The sequence below is a fragment of the Triticum aestivum genome, chromosome 2B (assembly GCF_018294505.1).
Source record: "Triticum aestivum cultivar Chinese Spring chromosome 2B, IWGSC CS RefSeq v2.1, whole genome shotgun sequence".
Taxonomy (NCBI): domain Eukaryota; kingdom Viridiplantae; phylum Streptophyta; class Magnoliopsida; order Poales; family Poaceae; genus Triticum; species Triticum aestivum.
The window spans coordinates 237,378,855-237,399,333 of NC_057798.1; the positions used below are offsets into that span (position 1 = coordinate 237,378,855).

The 20,479-nt window shown below is 49.2% G+C and overlaps 1 protein-coding gene across 1 annotated transcript; it reads right to left on the minus strand.

The window, feature by feature from the left end:
* Positions 1 to 6,302: 6,302 nt before the first annotated feature.
* Positions 6,303 to 10,651, minus strand: LOC123044545 (sphingosine kinase 1). The gene is made up of 10 exons (XM_044467315.1): positions 10,154 to 10,651; positions 9,001 to 9,123; positions 8,796 to 8,896; positions 8,574 to 8,646; positions 8,248 to 8,334; positions 8,051 to 8,128; positions 7,836 to 7,906; positions 7,302 to 7,604; positions 6,955 to 7,077; positions 6,303 to 6,840 (listed from the first exon to the last, which is right to left on the minus strand). The coding sequence occupies exons 1-10, from the start codon at positions 10,542 to 10,544 to the stop codon at positions 6,643 to 6,645; spliced, it is 1,548 nt and encodes a 515-aa protein (XP_044323250.1). The 5' UTR covers positions 10,545 to 10,651; the 3' UTR covers positions 6,303 to 6,642.
* Between the last annotated feature and the right edge of the window lie 9,828 nt (positions 10,652 to 20,479).

Sequence of the window (20,479 nt, forward strand, 5' to 3'; positions counted from 1 at the left end):
TCGGATTGGGTCGAATAGAGGATGGTGGCTTGCTCCGCCTTGAACTTCACCGCCAACCCCGCGACTTGGGTGTGTTGGAACTCTGCCTCCACCTCCTTCGCGCCAAATCGTCGGGCTCAACCTCCATGCCCGGCTCTTCAGCGACACACATCTTGGTTGCGATCTCTGCCCAATGCTCAGGCATGAGCATTTTGTAGTAAGTTATGTTTTGACAGACCATGGTGGACGGCGAGGTCATAATGGGAAAGGAAGAGGAGGGGAAGTGGTGGCGGCGCAGACGGGATTGAGAGGAGGGGAATGGAGGCGGCTAGGGTTACACTCGTCATCCGACTAAAATAGCCAGTTTTGGTCCCTCGGGTGTCGTGCCAGAGTGGCGACATGAATGTGTCCTCACCAAATCCGAGGAGGAACCCGGTGTACCGATGGGTTTTCGTGCGGATACGCCCGTTAGTCCAATGTGGCAGATTTTTTTTGAGCAATAAGCTAGGCTTTATTCATTCCTTGGTATTGCTACCGGTATTAGAGAAGTGTCATGCGGTAGCCCCAGCCAGATATGCGGCCATGGACCAACTTTACAGCATGCCTAGCTAATTTATGAGGCTCAAAATTTGAGACTCGGGATTCAAATTTAAAACAACAAGAATTAAAAGAAGTTTGCCGGGAGATTATCTCTTTCACTACTCCACCGTAGTTTCCACCCGTTTTTTCTTTAATATTCTTCACCACATCTTGACAATCCAACGCAATGACCAGATTTTGGAGCCCCAGATCTTCCGCGAGAGATAAACCTTCCCTGCATGCGATAGCTTCAAGAGTAGGCGGATCGATCAACCCTCTAATGACCAACATCGAGGACCCTAGGTATCCTCCGTTGTTGTCCCTGCGCACCGCGGCGGCTGGACCAACTCCGCGTGACACAACGGCGTCGACATTGATCTTGGCACAACCAGCTGTAGCCGGAATCCATCTCCTTAGGGTTGCACTCACTGTGTTAATCACATGGTTTTGGATTTAATTCCTCTCCTCCACTAGCTCTGAGATGAAGTGGGTAATGAACATATATGTTGACAGAGGGCTTTGATTTATCCCTTCATGGATCAGCTTCCGCCTCGCCCACCAAATGGCCCAAAGTGTAACTGGTGCTTTTGTAAACTTTTCATGTGAAAGTTGCTCAATCATCGTGAATAACCACTTCTTTGTTGTATGTTCAGTGTTGCTCCACAATTCATCAATTTGTTCCTAGTCAACCAACGACCAAACACAACGAGCTGTGGTGGACTCAAGCAAACTATGCTTCCATGAATCCGAAGCTCCACAGATAGCACAGGTGCAGCTCGTAGTCATATTCCTGTGCATTCTAATGTCCTCCGTTGGGATAGACTGGCGCGCAAGTCTCCACAAGAACACCCTGATCTTAGCAGGAACAGTGGTTTTCCATAGCCGAACCCAGGCTGACTCCTCATATTTGCGGTTAGACACACCTGGGCGTGATTCCAACCAATCTTCTTGTCTCTTCTTGGTTTCAACTATCAAACGATAACAGGACGTACACTAAAGATGCATGTTTTCTCGAACATCCAAGACCAGTAGTCAACCACATTCCTTTGACAGATCGGGATTTGAAAGATTGTTTGTGCATCAAACGGCAGGAACACCTGATTTACAAGCTCCATATTCCAACATGCATTGCCTGTATCAATAAGTTCAACCACTCGCTGGGGTGGATCTGGCACTCTAGACACAAGTGGCCTCATTAGTTCTATCCAAGGGATCCAATTTGTGTTCCATATTTCTGTCGATGCTCCATCTCCAATTCTCCTAATCAGACCCTGCTTCATTATATACCTCCCCTCCACAATAGATCTCCAAATCTGGGATGGATGATTTCCATCATTGGCTTCAAGGATTGAGCAATCTGGGAAGTACACAGCTTCTAAAATTCGAGCACTAAGGGAATCTAGGGAGATCAATATCCTCCATGATTGTCGAGCCAGGAAAGCCAAGTTAAATAGTTCAAAGTCATGAAAACCAAGGCCACCCATGTACCTTGGCATTGTCATGCTATCCCAAGACACCTAGTAGGGCTTCCTCTTCCCTTGTTTGCTACCCCACCAAAAAGCTCTTATGGCTGAAGTTAACTTTTCACATAATCCTCTAGATAGCTTGAAACAAGACATCAAAAAGACCGGAATGGCTTGTGCTACTGATTTGATGAGCACATCCTTTCTTGCAGCAAAGAGGGTCTTCTCCATCCATCCTCTTATCTTATTCCATAAGCGACCAATAAGGTACTTGAAAGCTCCATTCTTGGAAGAGCCCGCGTCCGTAGGCAGCCCCAAGTATTTCTCGCTAAGTTGTCCATTGGAAACTTGCAAGATTTGTTTCACCTGTTCTTGCAATGAATCTGGACATCCTTTGCTGAAAAACATGATGATTTATCTCTATTTACTCTTTGACAAGAAGCCCTAGCGTAGGTTTCCAATAAGAGAGAAACTTCTTCCGCCCCTTCCGAATTTGCTTTAAAAAATAGTAGGCTATCATCTGCAAACAACAAGTGGTTTATCGGCGGATCCGTTGAAGCCACTTTAATTCCTCTGAGATTAGATGACTGAACACGAGTTTTTAAGAGGCACGAAAGGCCCTCTGCTGCAAGAAAAAACAAATAGGGTGTAATAGGATCCCCTCGACGGATGCCACGTGTAGGGTTGAACTCTTCTAACTTCTCTCCATTAAACATAACTGAGTAGGAGACAGATGAGACCATCCCCATAACAATATCAACCCAATTCTGAGTGAAACCAAGCTTCAACATGATAGCTCTGAGATAGTCCCACTCGACACAATCATAGGCCTTCATCATATCCAGTTCCAACGCACAAGACCTGTGAATCTGAGCTTTGTTTCTCTTCATAAAATGAAGGCATTCATAAGCAGCAATGATATTATCCGTAATTAATCTACTTGGGACGAAAGCCGACTGCTGCTTAGAGATGATCTCCAGTAATATTAGCTTCAAGCGGTTTGCTATCACTTTTGACGCGACCTTATACAATACATTACACAAACTGAATGGGCGGAATTGTGTAAGCAATGTATGGTTTTTTACCTTCGGGGTTAGAACTAGCACTATGTTGTTGATCTCCTTTGCGCTCTCCATACCCGAGACAATACGGAGTACCACTCTAGCTACCTATTCACCACAAAACTTCCAATGGTGCTGAAAGAAATGAGCGGGGAATCCATCGGGTCCGGGAGCCTTCGTCGGTGCCATTTGAAATAACGCGGTCTTTACCTCATCGGTAGTGTATAGTGCATTTGACTGCTCATTCATCTGGGTGGTTACCTTTACTGGTACAACATTCAGCACATCATCCATATCGTGAACCCCTTACGACATGTACAAATTACTATAAAAGGAGTTAACCATGTCCTTCATTGTTTGTATATCATCCGTTGAATTGCTGTCCTCCTGCACCAGTAACTTAATCAGATTTTTCGTTCTATGCATACTCGCTCGCAAGTGAAAGAACCTGGTATTCTTATCTCCCGCCCATAGCCATTCCACTCTAGCACGCTGCCTCCACATCAATTCTTCTTTGTGGTAGAGCTCGATAAGGTTTTCCTTGATTTTTAATTCTCTGTGAGAGGGCCAACCCTCCCTGGCACACTCTACAGTATTTCCTGCTCGCGTTTTAGGGTTCTGACTTGTTTACGCACACTCCCAAACGTGGTCTTGTCCCATGCACATAACGTCAGAGCCAAGGCCGCCAGCTTTTCTTTGATTTCCGCCACTGAGCTGCATGTCGGCACGCCCTCCCAATCATCAGCAACCTTTGCATGCAGTTGGCCCACATGGTTTCGTAGCAAAAAGTGTGTTGTCGCTGTCTCCCCTCCTCCTCTCCATATGTATGCAAAATAATAGGCACATGATCTGATGAACCCGTCGTAAGGTGGTCCACTCACGCCCTTGGGAACTACATAGTCCATGCACTGCAGGCGAGTGCTCTATCAAGCCTGACTCGTGTATATGAACCTCTAGTAACTTTATGCTCAAAAGTCCATGGAATTCATGTTTGCCCTAGATCGACCAGAGCACAATCATCAACAACTGGTCTGAATGCAGCAATCTAGTTTTGGCTTCTCTGCCCCACTCCATCATGTTCACTTGCATGTAATACCTCGTTGAAGTCACCTATCAATAGCCATGGAAGGGAAGAAGTTCCTGCTATACCCTGAATAGTGTCCCAAGTGTTTTGCCTTGCTGCCACCTGCGCTTCTCCATAAACACAAGTTAACCTCCATGGGCTTGGTCCCGTTTCATCAATGAGTACATCAATATGATACCTAGAGTAACCCTCAACTTTCGGCTTTATTTTATTATTCCAAAAAATGCCTAAGCCTCCACTTCTACCAGAACCGCTTACAGCAAAACTATTATCATAACAAAGAGAAGTTTTCAAATTCTCGACACGAACTTTGTCTAGTTGTGTTTCTACTATACAAAGTACTGTCGGGGTAAATTGCTTTGCAAGGTCGCAAAGCTCACGAACTGTCGCGGGTCTACCCACCCCATGATAGTTCCAACAAAATATACTCATTGTGCCCCGCGGAGGCCACTCTAGGTTTCCGCGATGGGCGCATCAAAGGTCTTGTCGCTGAGGTTTTTCTTTGGCAAACCGTTTTCAGCATGAGGGGCAACCTTGGCTCTCTTCTGCTCCTGTCGAGACGAAGGGCTTGGAGCAACTATAGGAGGTGGCAGGAGCATGAGCTTGTCTGCATTGGCCGGTGTCCCTTTAGGAATGTTTTTATCAGCAATATCCGAAGATCTCTTCCTGGCCAATTCAACATCCTCCATGAGAGCATCCGTGTCCTCATCTCCTGCATGCTGCTTGGGCTTCTGGGACACGCCCCTGCCGACGCTCGAACCTGCTCCGCCCCTTGGAGCTCCACGTCCGAAGCCACCTCTGCGGGCACGCCCTTCTCTCGGGCCCCTTCCTGCTCCACGGAACCATGTTGCTCTAAGTTCCTTAAAAACTAGGGCCTTCGGGGGGTGAATCTCATCCCCGTGCTCCTTAAATTGGTGACCAAGATGGCCGCAGACGGCACACTAGTCAGGGAGGCGTTCGTACTTCACAAGAAAAAATTGTCTCTTGTTTTCTTTAACAACTGATGTAGAATTCTTCAAGGGTTTGTGAACATCGATCTTGACCCGAACCCTATAGAAATTTCCTTCAAAACCATGGGACTTTGGTTCCACGAACACAACTTCACCAATCTTCCCCGCCAAAGCCTTCAACATGGGGAAGCAACCATTAGGAAGATCATGAATCTGAGCCCAGATCTCAAGAGTGTCAAGTTTGATTTGAGGCGGTTTTGTGAATCCGTCATAAGGTGAAATAATCACCGCAAAAACCTTGAAAGTCCACGGTCCTTCTTGCATGACTCTCTCCTAGTCGCCCAGGCACGAGAATTGCAGGGTGTATAAATTGTCCTTGAGGGGTCCAATCTTTACCTCTTGGGCCAAATTCCACGCCGCTCTCATCGTCTTGAAGAACCAGTATTGGCTGTAAGCTTTCTCCGTATGAACCCTAGCCAGCGCCATCCATCTGATCGCATCTGGTGGGGGTGCTTCATGTTCCTCAAAAACTACATCATCCAAGTCATTCTCTTGGAGGCCAAGCCTCTCCATCATCTCTGCCACATCTTTGGAGTCTACTGTCTTCGACCCTGAAGCTTTGTCCGTCATCTCTGAAAACCCTAACCCGACGAAAAGAAACGTTCAGGCTGCTGAAGGAACCCTAGAGCGCCTCACACATCCAGCCCCGTGATCACCGCCATGAAACCCTCAGTGAGAAGTCCCCCGAGCAACGAACCAGCGGGAGGGACGAGGGGAAGACGACATGGGATGTGTGATCTCGAAGTTCAGTTGTTGCCGCCGCGAGTAGTAGGAACCCTAACTAGAGGGGATAATGCAAGCCGCAAGAGATTGTCCAATGTGGCAGATGGTTCCATGCGTCCCCGTATCTGGTAACATATGGGCTGGATTTTTTTTTCGAAACGGAGGCAAAGATTGTCTCGTCTATTAAATAAGCAGAAGAGAATTGCCCAGTTAATTACGGAAAACTAGGCAAAAACGTTTGGGCTGGATATGAAACCTGAACGTTTGGGGTGGGTGTGAGTGGGGTTGGGTGGCGATTTGGCGACCAGGTGGTGTCCCGGTTGGGGGGAGAGGGGGTGTTCGAGGGGCCAACAGTGACTAATAAAAGTGGTGGAAAATTATGGTGATTTCAGGACAGTCAAACTTCCTTTGTACCGCAAATCAGCGGAGAACAGTACTCATCAGACCACGCTTTTTTGGTGCCTCTTGGTCAATGCCAACTACAACCAGAGTGTGACGCATCAACTTTCGCCAAAAAATATCCCTTTCCTGCACTAGTCAGATTCCCCTAAGGTTTTACACTATTGCCTTTTGAGGATCAGTTCTGACTGAGCTCTGACGCTATCGGTTATATCCAGGATTCAGACAAACATCGACCGCCTCTTGCATTTCGGTGAGAGTATATTTACATACAACATGTACTGAGACGCAACCATGAACCATGTGAGATGTAAAGAATAGGGGAACAAGGGAGAAAGACTTCATCATCTTGGGGAGAAGATGGTGGCCAGCCCCTGGTCCACCGTTAGTTGGATAGGGGGGCCATACGCCATTAGATGCTCCGGCTCTTCCTTGGTTTGGGACCTGTCGCCTCTCGCGAGGACCTCTCCATCGGAGTCGATGATGCCGCCTATGGTGCTGCTGCCGACGCGCAGGCCCGGCTCGATCCGGAGAGCCTTCACCTGTTAGTAGCAGATGCAGAGATGATGACAATTCAGTAGATGCATGACCATGCATGTTTGGAGTAAGTTCTTTGACAGTGGATTCTGGGAGCTCATGGGGTTACTTAAGCATACCTTGAAGTACTCCACGTAGGGCGATTCGATGTAGCTACCATCCTTCATCCGAAGCAAGAGTCCGAGAGCAACAGACCATGGGCAATCCTTGATTATAGCTGCGTCCAAGTAGCCATCTGCAAACTGCAGGGTGGTAAAGGATATAATTAGCCTATGGAGCCAAGATTGACAATGCCAATGACTCATCATGAACACTGATATTCTTACAAACATAGGAAGAGCGCTAGATTTTCAGGGCAAATAGATTACTCGACAAAGATTCCAAGTGGTGTATGAGAGTATTTTTCAGCCTTCACTGCATCAAAGTCAAAATAAGATGGAGTGGAGCAATATGGAGTGAGATTAACCTGTGCTTGTGGTGCTATCATGACACCTTCACTAGCAAAAGCAATGTTGCTGATCCAAACGTTAACAAACGGACCCTTCAGTGATCTCCATTCAAGATCAGCATCGTCAGTTGAAGGACCTGAATAGGTACATGTTTCATTATTGCAAACATCTGTTATGTCTCCTTCGGCGGCATTGGCAGCCCCATTTGATTTACAGCTGATAGTTTGCTCCACAGGATCACCAAATCCTTCATATCCTGGGGCAGGAACAAAAAGAATACGCCCATTGTACCGTCGCAAGTTCACCGCACGTAGAAGGGACTGAAACAAAGTCAGAGCAAAGAGTGAATTTACTACATCGATATTTGAAACACACTTCTATCGACCTCTGTCAGCACTCGAGTATTAAAAAGCATCCAGTATATTTTGCTAAATGAAAATCCGCAGTTGGAACTTGTCTAAGAAGTCTCAGATGCATCTGACGAAGCAAGAAAGTATATTATACAAATGAGCGAGGTGTTCTATAGAAGTTTTTCAGAGTATGAACCATACATAGAAGTCGATGCGAGCGCTTCCCATCCACCTAAACTTTTCTGACTCAATATCAATATCAGCTACCAAACCTGCAGTTCATAAATCATTTTCAGGTTTGTGAAATATATATATTGCCATAAAAATATAGTGACAGAAGAAGCTCTGAGAAGGGTGGCCAGTGTTATCAACTGCAGTTTGGAAAAAAGGCAGCATCATACTAATACAATGCATACCCCATGTAAGCATCATGACACTGAAAAACCTTGTCTTTCCCTGCACAACAGAAGTGACATCGAGGGCACGTCTGTGACCTGTGTGGGAAGGTTGTATCAGCCTTTGTTTGTACACATGAAAATGTAGATTGTTTTGGAGGATAAATAACATGGCTGTGTAGATGAGGTGTGATGAACATCAAGGAAGAAAATACTACCTCTGATGATTGCAAACACAGCATTTGACATTGAGAAGGGTTCACCAGCAGAATGCAATAGACCTTGCACCATTCCATTTCCAGTACCTGTGGTACATGTAATAACGTGTGAAATTTGTGCTGGGCATTACCAATGACATTAAAGTACCAAGATGCTTCACCAGGGCCGAACATAAAAGACAAGTTACAGACTTACAGCTATTGATGATTCTAATGTTTTTAGATGAAATAATATTACAGTGATAAACGGCCCTAATGTATAGTATGGCTCACCAATGTGGAACAATACAGCACTATGATAAGGATATATTGCAATGATCATATACCTGCTGGAATGATCCCTAGTGGCACTTTTATTGCTTTGTCCCAATCATCTCTTTGGAGCAGACCATTAACAACCTACAGTCAACACAAAATATAATCAAACCAAATAGAGCATACAAGCAAACATATTAAACCAGTTCAAAAGATTATGAATGAGATCTGAAGATACTGAACAGAGTATATCTTCCAGCGGGTCTCATTTGAGAATAATATATTTTGCTAACCTCTACAAGGATACCATCTCCACTAACACAAATGATCCCATCATATTTCCTAAGATCCAGTGAACCAGCAATTTCTTGAGCATGAAGACGGTAATTGGTTTCTGAGGATGGTTCACACTTAAAATTTAGTATAGCCAAAAAAACAGAAGTGGGGCACCACATCTATCTTTTCATAGCTAGAAAAATTATAAATATTGATCACAACCTTGCATGGTGTAATGGATGCCAGCAGCTTCAATAAGAGGCAGAACTTCAGTTTGGAAAATCTTCCGTCCACCTCTCTTCCCACCGTAAGGGTTCACTATGAAGAACAGTCTCTTCGGCCGACCTATCATCCAATGCCATATAGTGGAAGGAACAGATCAGCATTCCTGAACAGTCAATGTCCAACATGCTTGTGTTCAGAAGCGTAGACAATCACAAAGTAAGACCAAGCAAACTACAGCTGATAAGACTTACACAATGCCCGAAAAATCTTTGGATGTTTGGATCAATTCAATTGAATTATGGAAATACTCGAAAACATAAAGAGTTGGTTTCGCATTTAATTCTTTGGGAGTGCCTAGAGCTCAGTCGATTGAAAAATAACTATTCCGCAATCGTCTCCCGGGAAAAACAATAGAGAAAATAACTGCCGAAAACTAAAAAGGGAAAACCAGCACGAATCTCCGCGCACAATCCGACGGCTATAGCATCGATTGAGCTAGAGCTATTTCTCATTCGATTGAGAAATATGACACCCATTTTTTGTTGTGTTAAAGTCAGATGGAACAGTCGAGAGCATTAATGGCGAAATTGATATTGATAAGAGCACTTAATCAAAAATAGAAAATGACAGGCCTATAAAATATCTCCAACTATAAATTAGGAAATGAATTAAGAAGGGCGTAATGTAGGAGCAGCATGATTCTCTGGCCTCAACAGGAGAAATCACTACAAGAATGGAGTTGCGCATTTGATGGCTTGACCAAATCATGTAAAAGAGGTGCCCAGGACACGCAACCTCCGTACAAACAGCAAGGAAGAGGGTTCTCTGAGCGTTCCAATCAAGAATTCATTTCTTCAGCGTTCGGTTAACCGAAACGGATCGAGCCGTTGGGTTTGGGCTGTTTCCTGACTATCTTTAACACTCATCCTGATTCTAACCAGGTCAACGGATTCCACACAGCCCGCTACGCAACCTCGATCAGGTAAAAGTAAGCACGAGCCCAATTCCTCCAAGCATAACAGAGAAGGAAATTTTCTACTAGTAACCAAATCGCACCGAGAGTCGCCCGAAAGAGCAGCTACGAGATCACCAAATCACAACTTTAAACTGAACAAAAGAGCAGAGGATCAGAGAATTAAATGGTGATTACCAAGCGAGGCGAAGCGATCTCTGATGGCGTGCCCCCACCTCTCCGCGGCCTCCTCGCTCTCCATCTCCACCGCCACCTCCCCTCTCTTCCTGTCCTCTGCTCCTCCGCCGCAGCCCACCGGAGACGGCGGCCTCCCCGCGCCCGTCACGTCCCCCCTCGTAAAGGTCACGAGTTTGAGGGCCCTGCCCTCCACCTGGAACCCGAGCACGTCGGACTCCAGCTCCAGCTTCCGCCTTCCACCGCTGTCGCGGCCGGCGCCGGTGGTGCGCCACGCCAGCTCGGCGCTGGAGAGCGTGGCCTCCGCCGCAGAGTCATTGACCCGCACGGGCTCCACCAGGGCCTCCGCCCGGGGCTCCGGTGGGCCTCGCGCTTTGGCCTGCGGGTCGGCCATGGACTGCGACGAGACGAGACGGAGGAACTTCAGCTGGGAAGTATCGATGTGGTTGGAGCGAGCGAGCGAGCGCGAGCTTGGGAGAAGAAGGCGACGTGGTGCGGCGTGTTATTATGGTTTTTTCTCCAGTAGACCAAACTCACCCGCTCAAATAGTTGGCTAGCCTAAAATTTGGAAAATCTTTTGGTTTAATTCATGAGTTGCCAAAATTGACAAGAAAAACAAACTAGAATGAGCAAATAGCTATTGGCGTACCAAAAGAAATTGACAACCATCTAAATAATAACCAAAACTGGTATGGTGAGATTTAACAGCTATCCAAACTCCGTTTCGAGAAAAAAAATAGCTATCCAAACATACCCTATGTAGAGGGCCTTGTCTCTACTTCTCTATTTTTTTATTTAATAATAACTTTTTTAAAGAATAAGGTTCCATCTCTCGTTCACTGTGTGTTTTGCTCGCAGCATTTTTTCAATCATCCGCACTTCTATCCACGTCGCAACCCCACTCCCCACCGGGTTTCCCCCTCCTACAATCTAAATGGCTGACAAAATCCGGCTAAGTGAACATGCCCACACCATCGCGCCGCCTCCCAGATCATCCGTTCCGCCCCAATCCCTTCCCGTCGCTGATGTACCCTCCTCCACCCAAAGTCGCACCCAACCCCTTTTCTCTCCCTCCCTCCCGCGAGTGGTGTCTCTTTGCTTCGAGAGCGGGATCAGTTGATGTGGGTCGTGGAGACTACCAGCTCCAACGGGCCGAAGGCACTAAAGTGGGCGATGTGGAGGACCTCCCGGCGTTGGGGAAGAGCGAGGTACCCATCCTGGTGGTCATCGTTGGCGTCGACCGCCAAGACATGGCCCAGCCTCACTTGGCCATTAGCGACAAGGTGAGGTCAATGCCTCTGCTCCCCTACATGGCCCCTTGGTGAATGTCACATCATGACCAATGTGACATGCGGTGTTAGTTTTGTGCATTTGTTGTTGCCTTGGGCACGTGTCCCTCGACGAATTGTTCCTTGCAAGATAATTTCTCTTGCTGGTTTGTTCTCCACACTCGCTTCTTTGTGGGGAGGAAACTGCTTGTAGATATCTTACATATCAATATCTACCTAGAATTTTGGTAGACCTTCCAAATTTATCAATGCAGTAAATTCATTATATCATACATACTTCAGAAAAAATTGAGCTTGTTTTATGTGACATTTAGTTTTTTAAGTTTTCATTGACCTTTCAGAAACTTTTGCACCTTTGAGATACTACTCCATAAATCAGGTATTCTGAATTGACGTTGTTGATCACAGTCATGTTGTTGAATTTCAAAAGATGAAAGGTGATGCTTTCCGTTTTCTTTGGATGTTTATTTAGTTCTTAAATTTATTCAGAGTTTTTGAAAACTTAGCATTATTAAACTCATTTTGTACATATTCAGATCCTAAATTCTTCCTCATGAAGATATGAATTAATGCAAATTCCTATTTGTAGAAGTCCATTCGTCATTTATTTTCTTCTATAAAACTCAACTATGTCTATGTAGAAGATTCAATACAATAAGTTATCAAGTTGAACGCTATCCATGGCAGCGATGATTTAGGGTGTTGTTCTTTTGTACAAATGAGACCTTATATTGTATTTGGAGCATCTGAACAACACTTGTTGCTATAATTGAGCCTCTTAGGTAGCAATGGATGATTAATTGATGATTGGAGTGAGTACATTAGTAGCACCATAGATCATGAAAGACATCTCCATGGTACAAAGTAACTTAGCTTGCAGTTCAAATCAATTTATCAAAGTGGATAATTTGTAAAAACAAAATATGAAAGGCTGTAAATAAATTGTGAACACATATTGTCGGTGTCAAAACCGGCGGATCTCGGGTAGGGGGTCCCGAACTGTGCGTCTAGGCGGATGGTAACAGGAGACAAGGGACACGATGTTTTACCCAGGTTCGGGCCCTCTTGATGGAGGTAAAACCCTACGTCCTGCTTGATTAATATTGATGATGTGTGTTACAAGAGTAGATCTACCATGAGATCAAGGAGGCTAAACCCTAGAAGCTAGCCTATGGTATGATTGTTGTTCGTCCTACGGACTAAAGCCATCCGGTTTATATAGACACCGGAGAGGGCTAGGGTTACACAGAGTCGGTTACAATGGTAGGAGATCTACATATCCGTATCGCCAAGCTTGCCTTCCACACCAAGGAAAGTCCCATCCGGACACGGGACGAAGTCTTCAATCTTGTATCTTCATAGTCTTGGAGTCCGACCGATGATGATATTTCGGCTATCCGGACACCCCCTAGTCCAGGACTCCCTCAGTAGCCCCCGAACCAGGCTTCAATGACGACGAGTCCGGCGCGTATGTTGTCTTTGGCGTTTGCAAGGCGGGTTCTTCTTCATGCTCCATGTGTTTGCCGGATAGTGTCCGGTTGCTTCATAAATGCCGCGCTCCTTGGCTTCTACGTCCAATAATGGCCTTCTTCCACGTGTCGTACGAATGCGAAAAGCCAGGGTATTCTTACGTTTTACCCCCTAGCTGCGCGAATAAGCTGCCTATAAGAGAGGCGTGGATCCAAATCCAACTCACACCATCCTCCTCCCGCAAGTACTCATCGAGGCGCATCTGACAAAAAATCCATTCCAACATGGACAGTCGACGCGGCTCCTCTTCTCGCGCTCCCAGTCCTCAGCCAGGAGATTGGAGGAGATGCTCAGTCCCGCATAGCGAGTTAGTGACGCTCCAAATAGAGGGATACCTTCCCCCGGCCTTTATGGTTCCGGTTCGAGCCAGACTGGCCACCTACAAGGGTGGGAAGCAGGCGGAGAGCGTCCCCAATCCCTCCAAAGGAGAGCGGGTATGCTTCGTCCCCAACTTAATAAGGGGACTCAGATTTCCTATACATCCGTTTCTCCGGGGGCTCCTGGAGTCCTATGGACTCCAACTTCACCACCTCACGCCTGCCTCCATTTTGCACATCGCGGGCTTTGTAGCTCTTTGCGAGCTGTTCTTGGGCATCGAGCCCCATTTTGCGCTGTGGAAGAGGCTGTTTTGCCTCGTACCCCGTTCCCACGGGGGGTCGATATATCAAGTGGGCGGAGCCGAAATATGGCGCATCGCCAGGACCGGATATCTATCCGGAACCCCGAAGAAGGCGTCCGAAGACTGGCCTTCGGAGTGGTTCTATATGGAAGACGCCCCGCTGCCGGATCCGGTTCGGATCGGCCTCCCGGAGTTTAGCAACGCTCCTCTGAAGAAACGCCTAAGTTGGCGCCCGCGGAGCCCTCAACGGGAAGATGATAGGGGCGTCCACTATCTGATGGGTCGGATACGGCTACTAGCCCATTCCGGATTAACCATGATTGGAGTCATGGCCACATGCATTATGCGAGGGGTGCAGCCGCTCCAATATAGGGGCCACCCCATGTGGGATTTTAACGGGGAGAATGACGCCACCCGTCATGAACGCACGGGACCGGGATCGGCCGCCGATCTGGTGAAGATCCTGTCCGGCTTGTACAAGGGGGAGGAGGAGGACTTTCTCCGCACGAGTCCATTGAATGTATTCTCCATGAATAACCCTCGAAGCTGGGTAAGCGGACGTTTAAATATCCGATCCGTGCTTTCAAAGATAAGTGTCTTACTTTATGATTTGATGCAGGAACTGCGCCGGGATGTGGAGGGCATAAAAAGCCCAACTCCACAACCCGAGGATCCGGGAAGATCCCTTGATCCGGCCTCCGAAGAGGATTCGGACATTGAGGTGGATTTGATTGACGGGGTGTTCCACCAGCTTAGCATAGACAATGCTCTAGTCGCCATTACGGCTGACTACCCTGGTTTATGTCCAGCTTCCCAGGTGAGTACGACCGAAGTCCTGACACCGTTACTTTTTTAATGCTTATTCCTGACCACCGTGTACCAATGGTGCTTGGCAGGAGGTGCCTTTACGGCGGGAAGCCGAGCCTGCGGTGACTGATCAAGCGAGGTCAGTGCGGCCTAGTAGGTGGAAGAGAAGTGCGACGCGAATCGAAACGTCGCCGCAAAGGTATGGTGCACCATTGTCTTTTAAGGGAAAGACTCCTGGGAGGCCTATTAATGCTCATGATTCTTCCAGGAGAAAGAGCGTTCGCCGGACTGAGTCCGGAGAGGGTGCCCACCAAGCCTCCGCCAGCCAGGCTCCAACGCCTGGTCCAGAGGGGGAGGCAAGCGCAAGGCGCGAGCCGGATGCTCCTCCAACGGAGGATGCCGACAGGTTGTCCGCCACCAGATCTGAGGTGGAGAGCGCCATGAATCACAGGCGCCGTCGAACAGTTCTTCGTGACGCGTGTTTCTCCCCTGAGGCGTTAAATGTCTTTAATGTGGGAGACGCGCACCTCTGTGCTGCTCAAGATGGTTTAACCAGAGCCACGGAGCAGTATGTAAAGGACATACGGGTAAGGAATTTTAATAGTTATATATGCCAATAGCCCCCGAGACTTAAAATAGTTAAACTAACTGATTTAAGGATGATTTGTAATGCAGGATCTTACCAAGAAGAATCCCCACCTGTCCCAGGAGCTTCAAAGAATGCAAGGCCCAACTTGAGGCCGCACTAGCCGATGCCGGGGGAGCCACGGAGACCCCCTCTGGTAATTCATATTTTGAAAAAAGAAGTAGTTTATGAAGTGCGGCGTGTGTGTATAGTCTGACAATAATATTGCAGAGGGTGCCGAACTAGATCCGGACAAGCAACAGCTGTTGCGCTAGTTGAAGGCCGGCGAGAGGGTGCTTATGAGGGTGCAGCAGGAGAGGAACAAACTCCAAGATGCCAACACCCAGCTGGGCGAAGAACTAAAAGATGTTCGGGTCCAGCTGTCTAACTCCGTAAAGGAGAATCAGCGGCTTCGTCGCGGCATTTATAGTAAGTGCTTGAGCAAACTCTTTTGAAAAGAAGAGTTCGGCGAGGAAGTCGATTGACAGAAATGTGTCTGTAGGTGTGCTCACGGGTCATCCGGCGGAGGAGATGCCTAGTTCCACGGGAGACCCTCTTCCCGAGCTGTTGCAACTGCACGAACGTGTTCGGCAGGCGATGAGCGGCGCCGTTCAGGCCTTATGGCCTTCCGTCTCCCTTCCTGAGGGCCTTGGAGGGCTTGCTGAGAAGCTTCAGGGAGTACGGCAACGTTTCCGTCTGTGGAAGATGTCGGCCTGTCGTCAAGGCACCAGGGAGGCCTGGGCCATGGTGAAGACGAGGTACCCGAAGGCTGACCCAAACCACATGGCCGAGGTCGGACCTGCAGGGCCCGATGGGAAGGAGATCCCTGTGAGCTTGATGTACGGCCAAGTAGAATTGACCGCAAAATATTCCCAACAGGACTGTAAATTAGACAGCCTGTTAGATGGGATTGAAGAGGAGTACAATCAGTCAGTGTGACGATGTAATTTTAAAATGACATGTAAAATGCCTTCTAGCCGGATTGTAGATCATTTGTCTTTGTGGACCTTTTAGCTTCAACCTCGGGACCCAACAGTCCGGAGTGTGTCCGAATACCCTTACGGTTATAAAAGAACCGGGGCATGCATGGAGATAAGGCGTAGGGGTCATAATTGCTTTATCAGACAAGTGCCCAACTAGCTATGTTATATTACATGGTTAGTAAGAAACATCTTCCAGGGAGAATAGTTCCGTTAAGGGTTCCTTTCCCTGGGAGGCATGCCCTAAAGTGCATGTCCGGACTGCGAAAATAGCAGAAAAAACATCTGGGGCAGATAAATAAGTAATTAATAAATCATCTTTCAGGTCACCGACTGAATATTCCCTTAAGAATGCTAGCCTTCGGCTTCACCCAGTCTAAGGTACACATCCGGCTAACCCGGCAGTAACAATCGCAGAGGTGCTCCCTTTACCTCCTAGCCGAACAATCGGGAACGTAGGGGTAAGCACAGGAGCCAGGCAACCCGGCTTGGCCAAAACTTAAGTCATATCGATGCATATAATGGTGATCAAAAGGTACATGCGGAAGTGTGACACATGTGGTGGGCATGAAGCCCATATAAATAAGCTTTTGTTAAAGAAGCCCCCAGGTATAACGAGTGCGAGTAGCACATCGAGCGAGTGCGAACAAAGCGCGGATTAGCCCTCAAGAGGTTTGTACTGAAAGAGGGAGGAAAAAGGAGGGAAAACAAAGACAGTGAAAAACATGAAAGGTGGACGGAGGAAGGAGACGAACCCTGAGTCCGGCGCTAGGCGTAAAATCTTCGAAGACGGGCTGCGTTCCATGGGTTTGGCTCGAGTCGGTTGTCAGATGCGTTGCATAGACGGTATGAGCCGCCGGTAAGGACTTGGTCGATGATGAAGGGACCTTCCTATTTGGGCTTAAGTTTGTCCTTTTTCTTGTCCGGCAGGCGTAGAACTAGCTCGCCAACATTGTAAGTTTTGGCCCGTACTTCTCTGCTTTGATATCTTTGAGCCTGCTGTTGATAGAATGCGGAACGGGATTTTGCCACGTCGCGCTCCTCCTCTAAAGCGTCCAAACTGTCCTGCCGATCCAACTCGGCTTCCCTTTCCTCGTACATGCGCACGCGAGGTGAGTCATGAATTATATCGCAGGGCAAAACTGCCTCAGCGCCATATACCATAAAAAATGGTGTGAATCCGGTTGTGCGGTTTGGCATGGTCCGCAGCCCCCAGAGTACGGAGTCGAGCTCCTCTACCCAGTGTGTGTTAGATTCCGTGAGGGACCGCACTAATTTGGGTTTAATGCCGCTCATGATGAGACCATTTGCCCGTTCCACTTGACCATTAGTTTGAGGGTGGTAGACTGAAGCGTAGTCGAGCTTGATGCCCATGTTTTTGCACCAGAGTTTAACCTCGTCGGCCGTGAAATTCGTGCCGTTATCAGTGATGATGCTATGGGGGATGCCAAAATGGTGTACTACCCCAGATATGAAGTCTATCACAGGTCCGGATTCTGCCGTTTTAACCGGCTTGGCCTCTATCCATTTGGTGAATTTGTCCACCATGACCAATAAGTATTTGTGCTTGTGGGTTCCCCCTTTAAGGGGTCCAACCATGTCAAGCCCCCAGACCGCGAACGGACAAGTAATGGGTATAGTTTTGAGGGCGGTGGGTGGCATGTGGCTCTGATTAGCAAAAAGCTGGCAACCGACACATCTTTGGACTAAGTCCTGAGCATCTGCCCGGGCGGTCGGCCAATAAAATCCTGTACGGAAGGCCTTGCCCACAAGGGCCCGGGCGGCGGCGTGGTGCCCGCCGAGTCCGGCGTGAATTTCAGCCAGGAGATTTCGCCCTTCCTCTTCGGAGATACACCTTTGAAGGACTCCGGTTGTACTTTTCTTATAAAGTTCTCCCTCATGGACCTTGTAGGCTTTAGATCGCCGAACTATGCAGCGGGCCTCATTTTGGTCTTCGGGAAGTTCCTGCCTGATTAAGTAGGCTAGGAATGGTTCCGTCTACGGGGCAATTACTGCCAGTATTTCGTGGGCTGAATCTGTTATTTCATTGGCCGAGCCACCGATTGTGTCAGAATGTTCTGCGTTAGGTGATGCAGTTGGTTCCGGATTGTTATTTCTGGACTCCTCTTCCCATAATACGGATGGCTTAAAGAGCCGCTCCAGGAAGATGTTTGGAGGGACGGCGTCGCGTTTTGCGCTGATGCGTGCCAACATGTCTGCTGCCTGGTTATTATCCCGGGCTACATGGTGGAATTCGAGTCCTTCGAACCGGGCTGACATTTTTAGGACAGCGTTACGGTAGGCTGCCATTTTCGGATCCTTGGCGTCAAAGTCTCCATTTACTTGGGATATTGCAAGGTTTGAATCCCCGCGCACCTCTAGGCGTTGAATACCCATGGAGATTGCCATCCGGAGGCCATGTAGAAGGGCCTCGTATTCGGCTGCATTGTTGGAGTCCGTGTACATTATTTGAAGCACGTATTGGACTGTGTCTCCGGTTGGGGACGTCAAGACCCTCGCGAGGGGCCAAGACCTAGACTTGCCTGCCTGCGGCCTGCAACGTGGCTCAAGGAGTGGCCCGGTACGGCCCATCTTCGTCAACGCAAGCTCAAGACCCTCACGAGGGGCCAAGCCTCGCGGGGCGGACGACAGGAAGCTTCCTCAGGCGCGGCCTCGTTAAGCTGGCTCGCGAGGAGGCGGAGAGATCAAGGCGGGGTACCTCATGAGGTGCCCGTGACGCAAGCCATGACGACCAAAGCCAGGCGGGCGCCGGCCTGGGCAGTGTCCTTGTTTCCCCTTTGGTGCAAAGGGGGCAAGCCCAGGCCAAGGCATCAGGCAAAGGTTACCATTCCGATGCAACAAGACCAAGACCAGCAAAGCGGCAGGATGGAGGTCATCGTGGAGCCCAGGAAGGCGTCATCGTCAGAGCCTTTGGCAGGTGAGGACCAACTTTAGTCAGGGTAAGTGTACTAGATGTTCCCCTTCAAAATGGCCAATTGTTGGCGCCCTTCCTGCTCAATATTTGGGAAGAGGACCAGGGCCTTGCTCTATAAATAGGGCTAGCCACCATAGCATAGGGGCAACTGGAATCACCCCACCGAAGGGACATCACCACCGCAAGAACATCCCTCGCGAGGCTATTTTTCCCTTGTATTGTTCATCAGCCCCTGAGGCAATCCACACACCACACACACTGGAGTAGGGTATTACACCACCATGGTGGCCTGAACCAGTATAAACCTTGCGTCCCCGGTGTTGTTCTTTGTGTAGCTTAGATCCTTTGCGAGGCGACGAGACGTGAGCCGGTAGGGGGAGTGATCCCCGTGCGCACCCCAGAGTTCGAACCTTAAGGGTCTGCCGGAACCCAAAATCCGACATTTGGCGCACCAGGTAGGGGTGCGCCGGAATCTTTCTTCCCCCTCCTCGTGTTCCATCGCATCGCCATCATCATGTCCGGCGACCCGACGGGCAACCCCGACCCCTGGGCGGCCTGGCCTGCCCGCACCGAACCGCCCGCCCAGGGCGACCTCAACCTTGTGCCCTAGGCAGCCCGCGCTCCGCAGGACGCTACGAGCCGCGGGAGACGCGGCCAGGCATCACCTGCTCTCACGCCGCGGCAGGTGCGATCAGTAGCAAGGGCTTCAAGCCAAGCCACAGCCACAGCGCCGTACACCCGACGGGAACAGGCGAATTCAAGGGCCTTGCTCACGGTGGCCCGAGAGCTACTACGATGTAGGCTGCTGGAGGGCGGCCACGACGTGCTACTGGAGCGGGTGGTAGAGCTCCTGGGCTCCGCCGCCTCAGGGGCTCATCCCTTCTGTGCCCAGCTGCCACCCCAGGTCCAGGGCGGACCGCACGGAGGCCCCATGCGCGCCCATGCAGCTCCAAGCGGGTTCCAAGGCCTCCCCAGCGCTAACCTAGCCATCAGCGTCGAGCGGCCAGCAGTGCCGGCTCAACCTCCGACCGGAGAAGGGGTGTTTGCTGCGGCCCACGGCCCCGGCAGGCCACCGCGCTACCACTCCCAAGACAGTACTTCGAGCAGGACTGCGTGACACGTGGGGCACTACAACGAGGTGTTCGGGGCGGCGGCCCCGGAAGCTTATGTGCTCCACATGGTAGATCAAGGGCGCGCACTGGAAGAAGACCATGGCTCGTCCCTAGGCCCAGGCTAGGGGGAAGAGATGCCGGAAGCTGAGCTCTTTCAGGAACCCCAGGAGGGCCTCGACGACCGCACTGGTGGCAGCAACTATCGGGTACCGCTAATTCCTCAGGAGCAAGCTTACGCTAACTATGAGTCACAGGAGATACATGTCGCCGCGGTAGACGGCCGCCCCAATCCAGCAGCTTCCTACCTCTCAGGAGGAGGGCACCGGGGGCTGCCGGAGAGGGGCCGAGATCCGGCCTCACCCCCACGACGCTCGGAGTAAGGTGTCCTCAGGAGGTAGGCCCTCTGCCGGGAAGGTGCCCCAGGGCCTTCCC

What these genes read in the sequence shown, in the direction of transcription:
- LOC123044545 (XM_044467315.1), bottom strand. Translation starts at nt 10,544, where the DNA reads ATGGCCGACCCGCAGGCCAAAGCGCGAGGCCCACCGGAGCCCCGGGCG. An exon ending in GCGCTCGCATCGACTTCTAT is followed by an intron (nt 7,605 to 7,835) that starts GTATGGTTCATA and finishes ACTTTGTTTCAG; the next exon opens with TCCCTTCTACGTGCGGTGAA. An exon ending in CCTACGTGGAGTACTTCAAG is followed by an intron (nt 6,841 to 6,954) that starts GTATGCTTAAGT and finishes TGCTACTAACAG; the next exon opens with GTGAAGGCTCTCCGGATCGA.